The sequence below is a fragment of the Myotis davidii genome, unplaced genomic scaffold (assembly GCF_000327345.1).
Source record: "Myotis davidii unplaced genomic scaffold, ASM32734v1 scaffold115, whole genome shotgun sequence".
Classification (NCBI taxonomy): Eukaryota; Metazoa; Chordata; class Mammalia; order Chiroptera; family Vespertilionidae; genus Myotis; species Myotis davidii.
The window spans coordinates 3,971,245-3,988,268 of record NW_006291010.1 but is presented as its reverse complement, the minus strand read 5'-3'; the positions used below and the strand labels follow the sequence as shown (position 1 = coordinate 3,988,268).

The 17,024-nt window shown below is 39.3% G+C and overlaps 1 protein-coding gene across 1 annotated transcript in view; it reads left to right on the top strand.

Annotated features, from left to right (window-relative positions):
* Nucleotides 1-13,746, top strand: part of SPATA16 (spermatogenesis associated 16) — a 234,774-nt gene extending 221,028 nt beyond the window's left edge. Inside the window, exon 10 of the mRNA XM_006764120.2 lies at nt 13,422-13,746. Within this exon, the coding sequence (XP_006764183.2) occupies nt 13,422-13,544 (123 nt within the window). The 3' untranslated portion in view covers nt 13,545-13,746. The remainder of the gene's footprint in view (nt 1-13,421) is intronic.
* The last annotated feature ends 3,278 nt before the right edge of the window (nt 13,747-17,024 follow it).

Sequence of the window (17,024 nt, the reverse complement as noted above, 5' to 3'; positions counted from 1 at the left end):
TAGATGCTAGCCCAGAGATGTCAGAGATATTAGAACTAACTGACAGAGATGTTAAAACAACCGTCATAAAAAATGTTCTAATGAGCAATTACAATTTACAAATACCTTAAAACAAATGAAACAATAGAATTTCAGCAAAGAAATAGAAGCTATATAAGGACCAAATAGAAATTTTAGAACTGAAAAATATAATAAACCAAATTTTAAAACCCACTGGAGGAGCTCGACAGCAGAATGAATGGGACCGAGGAAAGAATCAGGAAATTAATGACAGGTCAATAGACATTAACCAAACTGAACAGCACCCATGGGCCCTAATAAAGGCATGTGCCCCAGGCCTGCCTCTCAGCTTGTACCATGCTTTGACCTCCTGTGTGGCCCCTCAAGGCATGCCATGTACTTCCTCTGAGTAATAAACTTCCCTATCTTAACGTTTCTTGTGGTCTTTTTTGGAACTGCAGGTCACTGTCCAGCACCCTGTGCTCTGCTTACCAAATGTTAACAACGACATAACAATCTTCCACTCTTTTTCTGCCTTTTGAGAATTAATTGATCATTTTATATTACCCCATTTTCTCTCCTTTCTTATTATCAATTGTACTTCCCCCCCCCCCCATGTCTCTGGATCTATTTTCTTTTCTTTTCTGAACATAGGGGTGCATATATCCTTTCTGATTGATGTTTCTGGTTTCTTGGGATATATTCCTAGAAGAGGGATCACAGGGTCAAATGGGAGTTCCATTTTTAGTTTTTTGAGGAAACTCCATACTGTTCACAGTGGCTGCAGCAGTCTGCATTCCCACCAGCAGTGCACAAGGGTTCTTTTTTCTTTGCATCCTCACCAGCACTTGTCGTTGATGATAGCCATTCTGACAGGTGTGAGATGGTACCGCATTGTCGTTTTTATTTGCATCTCTTGTATGATTAGTGACTTTGTGCATGTTTTCATATGTCTCTCGGCCTTCCTTATGTCCTCTTTTGAAAAGTGTCTATTTAGGTCCTTTGCCCATTTTTTGATTGGATTGTTTTATACTTCTTTTTTACTTTTTTTAGTGGTTGTCCTAAAGTTTGAAATGTACATTTATAACTAATCCCTGTCCATTTATAAATAATACTATGACACTACACAGGCAGTATGAGTACCTTACATTCCTATATAATAAAAGCCTAATATGCTAAGTGTCCAGTTATCCAGTCATCCATTCAACCAACCAAAGTGTAATATGCTAATGATATGCTAAGGCCGCTCAACCACTCACTATGATGTGCACTGACCACCAGGGGGCAGATGCTCCAACCAGTAGGTTAGCTTGCTGCTGGAGTCCAGCTGAACGGGACTGAGCCAGATGGGCCAGACATACCCTGGAGCCCTCCCACAGTCCCTCCCCAGCTGGCCAACCTCCCATGTCCCTCCCCAGCTCCAATCATGCACCGGTGGGGTCCCTTGGCCTGGCCTGCATCCTCTTGCAATCCGGGCTGAGGGACGCCCCACCACCCACCCACCCCAAGTGCACAAATTTCATGCACCGGGCCTCTGGTAGCAAAATAATCTTAATTCCTTTTTCCAGTCCCTTCTATCATTGTTGTCAATTCATTTTACTTATATGTTAGCATTTACAAGGTGTCCCCCAAAAATTGATGCCCCAAAAGAGTATATACACACATTTAAGCTGATAGCTCAATTGATGTTTCTCTTTTTTTCAGGTTTAACCCATTAGAATTAATAATTATTCAAAGTGTATATACATTTTAGAGGATACCCTGTGTATATGATATGTATGTACATTAGCATACATAATCAAATACATTGTTTCTCTTATTATTGCCCATTCACCAAGCTCAGCCCATAAAACATACCTTACCAAATTTAAAATAATTGAAAGCATACAAATTAAAACCATAATGAGATAAGTCACTGCACACCTATCAACAAGACTAGCATAAGAAACACTAAATGCTGGTGAGGATGCAGAGATTTTGGATCATTCGTATATTGCTGGTACAAATGGAAAGTGGTACAACCACTGTGGGAAACAATATGGTAGTTTCTAAAAATAAAAATAAACACTGAAAACAAGGGAAAGCCACTTTCCATGTCATGAGAACACTCCAGCAGTCCTGTGGAGCAGCTAGCACCCATTGGCCAGTCATGTGGGTCAACCTCCCTGGAAGTGGATAGAAGCTTCAGATGCCTGGCACCTGGGTTGATACCTTCAGGGCAACCTCATGGGAAACTGAGCCAGATCCATCTAACCAAACCACTCCCAAATTCCTAACACTCAGAAATTGTAAAAATAAATGTTTTGTTGCTTAAACTACTAAAAAAAAAAAAAAAACACCTAAATATGCAACTATCATAGGACCTAGCATTTATACTCCCAGGCATTTATCCCAGAGAAATAGTCTCATGTTCACACAAAGACTTATACACAAATGTTTATGGCAACTTAATTTGTATGGCCAAACATTGGGAGTAATATAGATATCCTTCAAAAGGTCAATAGTTCAACTGTGATACATCCATACCATGGAATACAGCCAAGCAATAAAAAGCACAAACTGCTGATACACGCAACAACCTGAGCAAATCTCCAGATAAGCATGGCGTTACATATTACATGGTCTCGTTTACTAGTATATCACCTTCTTAAAATGACAAATAGAGAAATGGATAATAGATTAGTGGTTGCTTGGGGTTAAAGGGGGTGGGGCCAGGAGAAAATGGGTGATAGCCATGAAAGGGCAACATGAGAGACCTTCCTGGTAAAGGTGCTGTCTTATATCTTAAGTGTACCTACTCTGGTATTCTACTACCATTTTGTAAAATGTTACACTGGGGCAAACTACATTAAAAGTAAAAATATTCACCTGGCCAGTGTTGCTCAGTGGTTGAGTGTTGACCTATGAACCAAGAGGTCACAAGTTTGATTTCCGGTCAGGACACATGCCAAGATTGCAGGCTCAATCCCCAGTAGGGGGCCATGCAGGAGGCAGCCAGTTGATGTTTCTATCTCTCTATCCCTCTCCCTTCCTTTCTCCAAAAGAAAATTCAATAAAAACTTTTTTTAAAAGAGTAAAAATATTCTTCCTGTACTCCTTACTGATACATGGGAATCTACAATTATGTCCAAGTGAAAAGTTAAAAAATACATTCAAACCTTCAAATAATTTATGCCATTAAATGTTGAAAATTATTTTTTAATATATGTTTTTATTGATTTCAGAGAGGAAGGTTGAGGGAGAGAGAAAGAAACATCAATGAGGAGAGAGAATCATTGATTGGCTGCCTCCTGCATGCCTGCTACTGGGGATTGAGCCTGCAACCCAAGCATGTGCCCTTAACCGGAATTGAACCTGGGACCCTTCAGTCCGCAGGCAGATGCTCTAGCCACTGAGCCAACCCAGCTAGGGCTAAATGTTGAAAATTTTTAAACAGCCATAATACATGTTTTCCCGGACAGAGTGATAGCAAGGTTTTGTAATGTTTTTTAACTGTATACTAAACATAATAAAAAGGGCTACCATTATGGGCATTTTCAATTGAGTTGGTAATACAGTTTAGCAAGAAGTTTTTTGCACATTTTGTAACAACTCAGCAGTAGGTGCCTCAGATTTTACGTTGTTTTTTTATGACTAAAACACTGACTATCTTACCAAATTCTCTACATAAAAGAAGGAGAAATCTGGAGCTTGTTTGTCTGTTTGAATGGTAGCCAAAAGCTAAAGAAAAATCCTATATTGTGAATAGCAGAGACTAACTTTACTTTAGAAATTAATTTCAAGCCTGTTTGAAAACAATTGTAATTCTAATTAGAATTAAAATTCAAACCATTTTGGATGATAAATATTTAAAAGCATTTGGCCTGGAAACTAAACTGGAACAGAGCAGAGAAACTAATGTTATCAAATCCACTGTGATGAAGGGAAATGTCTGCCTTGCCGAGAGGGTTTTGGTCCACACTGCTGATCTCTGGAACACACCCTCATTCTATAACCACCACTGCAGTCATATAAAGCTGATACTTCTCCCTGAAGAATGCGATTCTTATTCCATGTACCATTTTTCTCAAGAGACATCTTTAAAAGCTTTACTAAAAAGAAAAACCCTTTGCCCTAACTGGTTTGGCTCAGTGGATAGAGTGTCAGCCTGCGGACTCAAGGGTCCCAGGTTTGATTCCAGTCAAGGGCATGTACCTTGGTTGCAGGCATATCCCCAGTAGGGGGTGTGCAAGAGGCAGCTGATGGATGTTTCTCTCTCATGGATGTTTCTAACTCTCTATCCCTCTCCCTTCCTCTCTGTAAAAAGCAATAAAATATACTAAAAAAAATAAAAAGAAAAACCTTTTGAGGACCCAATCCCTGAGGCATGAACATGTGTAAACAAACCTAATCCTCTTTCCTTGATCCAGACTTAGATGAATCCAAGAGGAAGTCCCAATTCAAACCCAGTGCCTTCCTTCTCAGTGTAACCTACCTGTACTTTGTGTTTAAGAACAACTTCCTCGCACTGCCATTCCTGGGAAGAAACCACCCTCGTTCCCAAGGTACACTCTTAGCCTGTGCAGGGGGCACCAAGCAAGTAGAGAGCATCAGACAGCAGGAAAGTGAATTCTAGAAAGCATCAGTCATGCTTGAGGGGAAAATTAGAACTTAACTGGGCTTCCTTGTATCTCATGGCTTAGTAGTGACATTAGTTTACTGGGGGTGCTGCAGCAAAGTACCACATGCTGAGTGGCTGGAACAACAAAAATGTATTGTCTCGCAGTTCTAGAAGCCGGAAGTCTGAGATCCTAGTGTCATCAGAGTTGGCCTCTTCTGAGGGCCAAGAGGAAAATCAGTCCCCAGCCTCTCCCGTAACTACTGGCGGTTTGCTGACAATCTTCATCATAACTCTGCTTTCATCTTCACATGCAATCACCCTGTGTGCATGTTCAAAGTACCCCTTTCTGTGAGGACACAGCCTTTTGGATCAGGGCCCACGCTAATGATCTCATTTTAATTTTATCACCTCCATAAAGACCCCCTTCTGAAACACTGGGAATAAGACCTCAACATACAAATTTTGGGGGAAATAAAATTCAACTCATCACAGTAATGTTTGATGTTAAGTGACTTTAAAAGGAAAAAGGCTGCCCAGACCTTTACAGTGACTCTCCTTCCCAACCACCTCATTGGAATGATGCCCCTTTCAAAGCTCTGGTAGGCTGTGCTGTCCCTTAATGGCATCATCTCTCACCAGCTTTGCTCATGTTGAGCTTCTTGTCATTTCTTTCCTTAGTGTGTCCCATTCCTAACTCTCTTTGCCCTGAAATTCAGTTTCTTCCTCAGCGATGCCTTTGGTGTCATCACCAGCCTTCACACAATAATCAAAGTTGCTTTTACCTGCCTTCAGTCACCAAATAAAAATAAGTTGGATCTATGCACCAATGAACCTAATAGCAATCCTCCTTCACTAGGGAGCTCTCAGGTTCACAGAGGGTCACCTGACCCCAGGGCATCCCCACACTTTCCACCCATATATAAAACTATGTTGGGTATATATACTAATAAAAGGGTAATATGCTAATCAGACCAGGTTGACCTGACATCTTCCAGATATCCAACTTCCTTCCAGACAGTTAGGGGACGATCAGGCAGGCGAGTGATTAGGGGCGATCAGGCAGGCAGGCAGGCAAGCAGTTAGGAGCCAGGGGTCACGGATTGTGAGAGGGATGTCTGACTGCCGGTGGTCGGACATCCCCTGAAGGGTCCCAGATTTCAGAGGGTGCAGGCTGGGCTGAGGGACCCCCACACACACACCTGTGCACTAATTTTGTGCACTGGGCCTCTAGTATAAGATAGAACCCCATTTTATGGTAAAAGATTATTGGAGAAAATTTCAAGAACTTTATAGCTTGCCTTATGAAGTGGATGTATGTGGGGAAAGTATATTATTTTAATCTGTAAGAATATTATTGTTTTTATCCCGGAATCCAGTAGAAAATCCTAAATTTTGATATGCCGAAAAAATATAAAATCATGAGCTGAAAAATATTTTAATACCAGTAAGTAATGTGATGCAGTATTGGGATGAGAAGGAAATAACGTGTGCTGTTAACTACCTTCTGGTGTTAAGCTGATCCATCAGAGGGGCCCTTTGGATGCAAGATAAAATTCTGATACATAGGATATGAGGGAGGCCCAAGAACCCTGGTACCCAAGGGTGTTTATATTAACCAGTTCAGTACCGTTCATTGTAGACAAAACCACAACAGCAGAAGTGCTTGGATCCCTCTCTTTTTCATGCTGCTGCTTCACCATGTGGTACAAGGCAAATTGCAATGTGTCCTCTTTCCACTGAACACATTTCTGTAGAGTGAATCTAGGCCAAAGTAAACATCATAAAATTAGTACTTTAAAGTTGGGATGGATTTTAGAAGTTGCTTCAGCTCACACATGACTCATGAATACTCCATGCCCACCAAAATTGATTTCCAATCATGATTTATTTCCAACCTCTGGAGATGGGATTGCCATACTTACCCTGACATCCCTTCCATGTTCATACAGCTATGGAAAGCAGTTATACCTAATGTTGATATATTCACTTGTTTACTCATTTACTCATCATTCAGTTCTCAAAGTTTTATTGAGAACCTATTATGAAACCTCCAGGCACTACAAAAGGTACTATCATAATCTCTGTAGAAGGTTTAGCCATTTATGAAGAGCTTTGCACAAACATCAAGCCATTAAATCCTCACAAAAACCCAGTAAACTAGACTACGTTTATTATTAATTTTTATTTATAATAGATATGAGAAAATTAAAGTTCAGAAGTGAAGTCATGTGACTAGTCAAAGAACTGTGAGTCAAGTGCATCCTCTACATCTAGGTAGCACTCTCTTTCCAGTGTGTGTGCTGACACAAGACTGATCCATCACCTCTTCCACATAACAACTTTGATATAACTCAGGACACCACAGATACATGCTATGTTTCTCTTTTCCATATTTAACACCTCCAGATCCTTCAACTTCCTTCATACAATCTGGAGTCCGGGCCTTGGACACATCCAGAACTCAGCATGATAACCCAGTTGTGATATGACCTGAGCAGAGAAGGTGAAAACCATTGCCTCCTTTGAGACAGATACATTTTAAACACTAGTCTATACTCAGATCAGCTCTGGGGGAGGTAACCAGGTAATCCTGTTGATTTATATTGAACTTGTGGCTAATATGTACTATCAGAAACTTACTTCTCTCCCCTCCTTTGACCCCCTCCTAATTCTGCCTTTTATAGAATGAAACTTAGAGACCTAATCAAAAGACTAATGTATGTCAAAAAAAAAAAACATCTACCCTTAGCACAGTTATGGAGGCAGCATCCCTCCCAGAAGAGAGGCCAAAAACACAGTAACTATTAGATGACATTGTTCAGCTTTTTATTTTACTTATGTTTCTATGCATTTTTCCATGTATTTATGCTTTTCCCATTTACAGGGTTTATACTTCCAGATTCTAGTATTAGTATTCCTACTACATAATAGCAATTCAGGCTTGCAAACATGTCATGTAAATTGTTTTAATTTAATCTGACCAGGACCTTTGAATCAATGGATAGATAAGGAAATTTGGTTCCAAGAAGTTCAATTAAGTTTGCCCTAAGTCACATGCCAAGAATGTGCTGGAGCTGGGATTTCCACCCAGATTTATCTGTCTTCACAGTAGGTCATGTCTCGGTCATGAGCATCTTTTTGCTCTGAATAACTGAAAGCATCCTTTTGTTTGTTTTCTTAGTACTTTTGACTTTTACAATGCTTCTCACTCTCACGTGGTGTTTTTTTTTCTTTTCAATTTGGAGTTTTACATCATTTTGGCTTTTAGCCTAAGGCTAAGCTATTATATAAGCCCATTTTTTTTTAACACATTCCTGATTATGTGGCTTTTTTCCATACTGTGTATTTGTCACTAATTAAACTCATTCTTTTTCCTAAAACTACTCATTGAGTTGTATTCCTTACCTCATTAAGATATGATCATGATCTCAAATTAGAAATTTCACAGTCATTCCTAATTCTGCCTGCCTTCTTATCCTAACCAATAATTTTTCATTAAATCTATAGTTCTTACTTTCTAAATGTCTCTTAAATCCTTGAATCAGGCCTTTGTTGTGTTTTCCATATCCTATTGCACTGGCCTCCTAATTGATCCACCTGCTTCTAGTTTCCCTTACTGCATTTCATTCCACACAATGACACCAGATTTATCTTTCTAACCACAGAGCTAAATATGTTCAACATTTTACAAGCTGACCCCAGTCTATATTTCCTACTGTACATGTCTCTACTCCCAGTCCCCTCATGCCTCTATTTATGCTATAAGCAACTCATCCCTATCAAATGGCCCAGGTTCTCTCACAATCTTGCTTGGGTGGATGGCTTTTCCTCTGTCTGGAATGTGTTTCTTTTTTAAATATATTTTTATTGATTCCAGAGAGGAAGGGAGAAGGTGGGAGAGAGAGAGAAGCATCAATGATGAAAGAGAATCATTGATCAGCTGCTTCCTGCATGCCCCCTACTAGGGATTGAGTCCAAAACCCAGGCATGTGCCCCGACCAGGAATTGAACCCTAACCTCCTGGTTCATAGGTCGATGCTCAACCACTGAGCTACATCTACTGGGCTGAAATGGGTTTCTTGTCCTAGCAAAGACCTGGTTCCTGTAACCTCCACATTCCTGCAGATAACATTCACTGTTCTGACATTTTTGCTAACAGAGCTTTTTTGTACATTGTTCACAAATAAACAGTTATGCATTATTGTAATAGTAATAATTAACTGCCTCTCCTACATGAATATGAGTTCTTCATAGACAAACATCTTGACATATTTGCTTATTGCCCTAGTACAGTACCAAATATATAGTAGATAATAAATATTTGCACAAAAGTATGAATGTACTTTCTTTAAAATCTGGGCTGGCTAGAAATTTTTCTATAATATTGGTCAACCTGCACATTTCTTCCTAATTGATATTGTTTTGTAGTGTTAGAATTTTGAGATCTCCTATATTCTCAGGCTGTCTTCTGTTATAGAGTTTCATAATCATCTTTCTTCTGACAGACTTTTGTGTATAAGAATGGAAAGGTCCTAAGAAACTAGTGGATATCCCTTACCTTTTTTATGTGAATATAACTGATAGCGATATGAGAGCTGAGAATCTGCTTTCCTGAGACCTTTAGTTCCCCTCAATCATCTGACAGCCCAAAATTTTCTGCAAGCTCACTTGGTCAGCTGCCCATATCTCTGTAATGCCAAGTCTGCCTTTCCAAGGAAGTGGTATCTGCCCATTTTGCAAATGGGAAAATTAGACCCAGAATGACCAAGTAGACGATCTGACATAGTTAAGCAAGTAAATTCTGTACCAAAAAGAAAGTCTAATGAGGCCTCTGCTCCAAAACCTGGCCCATTTCCTTCTTTACATGCTTACATATTTCTTTGTGTTTTATTTCCCTAAGGGCTTTATAGAAATTTCTATCATTTGCAATCTGTTCGTCTTAGTTATATGAATCTATTTTCTCTTCAACCAGCATTTTTCTTTCCTTGACTTTAAAAAAAAAAGAAAATAAAGAACCAGCTTTAGTAAAAACATGCTGCAGCTCTCCTACACTTCAGTAAGTATAGAAGCTAAAATGGGCTTACTTTACTGCTTATTGGGTCATTCATCTAATGGTGTACTCTAAGAGAATAATCTCTGATCTGAAAAATGTGAGGGCTCATCTTAAGACTGGACTAACTGATCTATGAATATAAGTCATGGCATTTTTTGGCTTGGTGTGTCCTTGGAAATTTCCAGGCTATCCCATTCCTCACCAACCTGAAGCTCAGAAAGACCAAATCACTTCTGTGAGGTCAACAGATCAGGGTTATAAGACAGACCAAGAGCAAAACTCAACAACTCCTACTCCTTATTCAGTGCCTTTTCTACCTCTGGCTACTTTTAAGTGTGGAGACCACACCTTGTTATTACCTTGCCTTGAGAGTCTCAAAGCTAAACAGTACTAACAGAATCATGGCATATGAAAGTAGTGATTATTTAACTTGTAAGAGAAAAGAAAGCTTTCTGATATGCTCCATACCAGGCATCACTTTGAGTATGGGAAAACACATTGGTTTCAGCTCTATTATCAGAAAGGAGGATTAATGAGAGTCTGCTATATCCTAGGTCCTGGAAACAGTGGACAATATGGACCTATTTCTTGCCTTGTGGAGATTAAAGACCAGATGGGAAGACATTAAATAAATCATTATAAACAATTAAGTAAAAAATTACAATATGCAAAGAAATGAATGGGTTGCTATGTGAATATGTAACTGAGAGACCCAATCTGGTCAGGGCTATCCAGAAAGACTTCCCTGAGACACTGATATTGAATTTGAAATTCAAAGGATGTGTAAGGGTTCAGATAGGAGTGTTCCATCAGAGGGCAGAGCATTAGGAGGATCAGGGGCACAGAGAACACTGCACAGCTATGATCAAATAACTGAAAGATGAGCCATGGCTGAGGCACAGGGAGTGACATAAATGATCCAGATCACCCAGAGCAGTGTAAGCCATGTTTAGGGTGTGGGAGTCTACTTAAGTATTTTAAGCAAAAGAATAATGTGATTGGAATTACATTTTCCAAAGATCAGTCCAGTACCATTAGAATGGGTTGAAATGTTATAATGTAGACAATCAGATAGGAGGTAACACAGACAACCAGGTGAGACATTGCACATAGTTTGCACCCTAGGCCTTCCAGCTTAATTAGGCAATACTCTATTCCAAAGATACATCTGTGTTTCTTTTTTGTCTGTAATGTTTGTAATGAAAAGCAACATAGTCAACACTATTCTTTTTATTGATTGATTGATTGATTGATTTTATTAATTTGATAGAGGAAGGGAAAGGGAGAGAGATATAGAAACATCAATGATGTGAAAAAATCATTGATCAGCTGCCTCCTGCATGCCCCCGTAGAGATTGAATATGCAACCCGGGCATATGACCTGACTGGAAATCAAACTGTTACCTTCTGGTTCATGTCCATCAGGCAACAGTGTTAGTTAATAAACACAACTGAATGAATGAATGAATGAATGAATGAATGAATGAATGAATAAATAAATAAATAAATAAATAAATAAAAGACAGCAGTTACCTAATGGGTAGCACAAAACAATTATTTTTCTGTATCATTGAAGGAAGCTTTTTATTGCATTAGGATTGTAGTTTTAAGTTGTATTTGAGCTAATTACAAACATTCTAATTGTTAAGAGCTTTGATTTAAATGATAAATTATCAGTGCATCAACTCAGCTATTGAAGTAACAATAAAGTGCCATCTATTATGTTTGTTTTGATTGTGTTCTATGTTAATTTTTTACTCGTGGTTTTGGTATACGTTGGTTAATATAAATGTATGGAGTACATAAAATAATGCATTGACTTCATGACAAGATCCAAAAATATTCTGTCAAATTATCTTGATGATTGCTGCAATCATCAGACATCATAAACAACAATGTACCTTTGGAGAAATTTAGCTGAAGTAATTTTGAATTTTCAAAACAAATTGTTTTTATATAAATACGTTATCTTCTTTTCTTTTCTTTTTTTAATCAATGGACAGCTTACATCACCTGGGTGATATAAGACCTAAAAATAACAGATAAATTAGTGCTGCCATCTATCATTCTCTTTTGGCAATCTGAACTCTCTTTGATATCACAATGAATGATAAATCAAGTGATTTAAAAGTAGAACTCAAAATTGAAAAATTGAAGTGTAAGTGCTTTTTATCTTAAGTAGGTGATATTGTTCATGCCCCTTGAGCTAACTTGATGACAATGAGGTTTTCAGCAAATGGCTTTAGGCTAATAAAATAAATGGGCTCTGACAATCAGGGTTAAGTATGAATTGTTGTATCTACAGACTTCTGGGGGCCCAACTCAGAATATCCTATATAATAAAAGGCTAATATGCAAATCGGCCAAACAGCGGAACAACCAGTTGCTATGACATGCACTGACCACCAGAGGGGCAGATGCTCAACACAGGAGCTGCCCCCTGGTGGTCAGTGCACTTCCACAGGGGGAGTGCCGCTCAGCTAGAAGCCAGCCTCATGGCTGGCAAGCACAGTGGCAGTGGCTGGAGCCTCTCCCGCCTCCACTGCTGGCAAGCAGTAATCCCACTACAGCTAAGCCATTGAAACTGAGGTGTTCAGCAAATGGCTTTAGGCTAATAAAATAAATGGGCTCTGACAATCAGGGTTAAGTATGAATTGTTGTATCTACAGACTTCTGGGGGCCCAACTCAGAATATCCTATATAATAAAAGGCTAATATGCAAATCGGCCAAACAGCGGAACAACCAGTTGCTATGACATGCACTGACCACCAGAGGGGCAGATGCTCAACACAGGAGCTGCCCCCTGGTGGGCAGTGCACTTCCACAGGGGGAGTGCCGCTCAGCTAGAAGCCAGCCTCATGGCTGGCAAGCACAGTGGCAGTGGCTGGGGCCTCTCCCGCCTCCACTGCTGGTAAGCAGTAAGGAGTAAAGGGTTCTGGACTGCAAGAGCCCTGGACTGTGAGAGGGATGTCTGACTGCCAGCTTAGGCCCGATCCCTCTGGATGTTCCCCAAGGGGTTCTGGACTGTGAGAGGGCGCAGGCCAGGCTGAGAGACCCTTCCCCCACCCCAACTGCACGAATTTCGTGCACCAGGCCTCTAGTATGTAAATGGTTTTATTCTATAGTTCTTTCTGACAAATCACATAATACATTTAACCATCACTGAATAATTAGAAATTTTCTTTGAAGAAAGATGAATACTTTATTTATTTATTTATTTTAATACTTTATTTTTAAGAATTATTTATTTGTATTCATTATTTTATTCCCTGGAGTGTGGCATTTTTTTTAAGAAAATGTATTTTTTCAAAATTTCCTTTTTATTTAAAAGAAATGGTTCTTCCTAAGACAATGTGGAATACTCATTTTTCTCCCAAGTTAGCCAGGGGCACACAAATGCAAGAATCTCTAATTTGAGATTAGTAGATTTGTTTCTTTCAATCTTTTTGGTTATAGATTAATTTTTCACCATCCACTTCTATTTGAAATCCCTGGTTTTATTGACCATTAAAGACAGCCAGTGATTCTCATACCCAGTGGGGAAGACTGAGTGGTAAAGCAAACACCCTCATGCCTGCTTCACGTTCCTAACACAGGGGAACCCGAAATAGAGCCAGAAGGAGCCTTTTATGTTAATTGTTTCTGTCTCTACCAGTTCTGTCCCAATATGGGCCTATATGTGTCATTTAATTTTAAATACATCACCATTTTCCTACATATACAAAACCTGGGAAAACAACAACAAATCTTGTATCTATTTCTCCTAGGTTGGACGAGTTGAAGACTTTCTATACCAATTAGAGGATAATTTCTTAAAAACTAAGAAACTGAGAAATGCTCGAAGGCAGAAAACAAAAATGAAGCGGCTTCAGACGGTGCAGCAAAGCTAGTCACTGAGGAGCAGGCGCTACCACAAGATGTCCCAGAGGAAGGGATGATGGCATCCCACCACCTGACAGTGACAGCTCATAACTGAGGCCTGTGGCCAAGGGAATGAGGTGGCACTTCCCTTGGCTCATCTTTAGCAAAGACGGTCTATACTTCATTAACCTCAACTGGCAGCAATAAACGTTCTCAACAAATTTGACTTGATTCTTGTTTAACTTCATCTTATTTAGTTAAGTAGTTTATAAAATCACCATTGCTGCCTCTTTCACTTGCCTTGTTCTTTCAAAATTGACTAAGGGCCCGGCCAGGGTGGCTCAGTGGTTGAGCATCTACCTATGATCCAGGAGGTCACAGTTCAATTCCCAGTCAGGGCATATGCCCGGGTAGGGGGTGTGCAGGAGGGAGCCAATCAATGATTCTCTCTCATCATTGATATTTCTATCTCTCTCTCCCTCTCCCTTCCTCTCTAAAATCAATAAAAATATATTTTTTAAATTGACTAAGGTGTACCAGGACTACCTAAGTATGCTTACAGTGTATGTGCACAGTCATGTGCAGTTATTAAGAGTCATTCACACACTATATACAGATGTAGGAAGAGAATATAAATGCAATTTTTTTAATTATAAAACTGATAATAGACTTTCTTGATCCTTATAGAGATAGTCATATGTGGTATGGCTGATGCTATCTGTTAACTTATCTCACTAAAATCTTGGTTCTGTTCTCTGTGTCCTTTATATTTCCTCCCCTTAAATAACTCAGCACAATGCATATATTTGACAAGGTAGTGAGCCAATAACCATCACTCAAGACCTCAGCTGACATAAAAAAGGGGTTTGAAGAGAGTGAGAAGGAGGAAGTCAGATACAGAGGAAAATAAACAAGAAAACATAATTTTTAAAAGTAGTGGAAAAAAATGAACAGAACCTCAAAGTACATTGGTAATAACATGAAAAGTAAAATAATAAAATAGTGCTGAATGATTCTTTATACAATGAGATTGTAACAGAATCAATAATTTAGTCTTAATATATTTTAGGTTTGTATAATCATAATTATGCAAGATATAAATATTTTAAAATCTTGAAATAAAATAGGACCTTGGTTCCCCTGGGGACAATTTGTTTAATCTTACTTTTATCAAATAGTCTCCTCTTTTCTATGCAGCTCCACCCACAGAACACCATCATTGCCACCCGCTTCCCTCAGGTTAGTTATTAATACCCTTGTACTCAGTTAAAGCAGTAGAATTTTTAAAAACTTCTTTTTATTTCTAAACTCACAAAGGCATGGCATCTCAGTTCTGTTCTCATACATACTGGAAAATTATTTCTTTGTATGGAAACTTGAATCTAGCCAAAAGTGGGAGTCTAGTGAATGGCTAAGCCTCTTATCTGACGACGGATGCTGTTATCACTTCTGATCATTGCCCAGGAATTACCCATTATTTAAAAAAATCCTCATAATGTCTCTAGGAAATGAAGCTTGTCAGATCTGAATTGTAACTTTAGTATTAAAATTTTATTTTCCAAAAGGATTTTTATGTTCTGCGAGTAACAGGTGATTTTTTTTAATTGGATTGGAATCTTAGCACTGCCTGTTTGTTTACTCTGCTATTTTCTGAAAGGTCTGTTAATATTCAATAGCTGTTCAATTGATTTACCTTTGTTTTTTGGAAATTTGGAATCTTTCATTCCACAGTACCTCAACACTATATATGAAAATGATGTAATTACAATTTTTAGATTATGGCTTCACTCTTTGATTATTTCCCCCAAATTCAATACTAAATATCCATTGGTGCCCAGCCAGTGTGGCTCAGTAGTTGAGTGTCAACCCATGAACCAAGAGGTCACTGGATCTATTCTCCGTCAGGGCACATGCCAGGTTGTGGGCTCAATCCCCAGTAGGGGGTGTGCAAGAGGTGATGTTGTTTCTCTCATCAATGTTTCTATCTCTCTATCCTGCTTCGTTCTTCTCTCTCTAAAAATCAATAAAAACGTATTTTAAATATCCATTGGTTATTTTGGCTGGAGCTTATGTAGAGAAAGGAAGGCTATTCTGGTTGGTCTTGGGAAGAATGATATAATATGGGAATCCAAAACCTTCAAAAGAAACTTTTTCAGAAAAAAACCAACAGTTAATCAACATTTATAGCTCTTCAAAAAGGTATCAAATCTTTAGAATTCTTAATAGGGTTAATACGAATGTCCTTAGGAATGAATATTGCTTGTGGTTTCCACATTCATTTCAAGCTCCTTAGAAGCAATAATGCTGCAAAATTTACTGCACCTGGTCTCCCTGGTCTCCCATCCCTTGTTTATTTATTTTTTATATATTTTAATTGATTTCAGAGAAGAAGGAAGAGGGAGAGAGAGATAGAAACATCAATGAGGAGAGGGAATCATTGATTGACTGCCTCCTGCTCATTCCCTATTGGCACTTGAGCCTGCAACATGGGCATGTGCCCTTGGCCAGAATCAAACCTGGGACCCTTCAGTCCACAGGCTGACACTCTATCCACTGAACCAAACCAGCTAGGGCCCTTGTTTATTTTTAAACTAGAGGCCCAGTGCACAAATTTATGCACCAGTCAGATCCCTCCGCCTGGCCTGCAGGATCGGGCCGAAACCAGCTCTCCAACATCCCCTGAGGGGTCCTGGATTGCAAGAGGGCACAGGCCAGGCTGAGGGACCCCACCAGTGCACGATTGGGGCCGGGGAGGGATATGGGAGGTTGGCCAGCCAGGGAGGGACTGCAGGAGGGCTCCAGGGGGTGTCCGACCCATCTCACTCAGTCCCTATCGGCTGGACCCCGCAGCAAGCTAACCTACCAGTTGGAGCTTCTGCCCCCTGGTGGTCAGTACACATAGAGAGCGGTTGAGCAGCCTTAACATATTGCTTTATTATTATGCTTTGATTGGTTGTATGGACAACCGGATGACTGGACACTTAGCATATTAGGCTTTTATTATATAAGATTATCTGCAAAGAAGAGTTTATAAAGCAATATGGTATTAGAAAAATTAATATTAGGGAAAGGAAAGTTTACAAAGTGCTTTCAGAACGGTTATTTTATATCAGCCTCATAAGAATTTCATCATGTATGCATTTTCTCCATTTGCAATTGTGGAAAGAAAGTGGAGAACTTGCTTGAATCCAAGACTTGTTCTGACCTCCTGTTGCTATTTGAAATGTGGTCCATGGACCAGCTACATCGGCATCACTTAGAAATTAGTGAGAAATGCAGAATTTTAAGCTCATCCCCTGATCTACTGAATCAGAATCTGTATTTTTAATGAGATCCCTCGGTGATTTATATGCATGTTAAAGTTTGAGAATTGCTTCTTTCCCATATTGGAAAATATTTTCCTGTCAGCTCAAAATTAACCTGACTTAGAGACTGATGATGCAGCCCCTCTTAGGTTTGGGTCCAAATGAATATCTCCAAATATCACTTATGCAAAGGTTTATGGACAC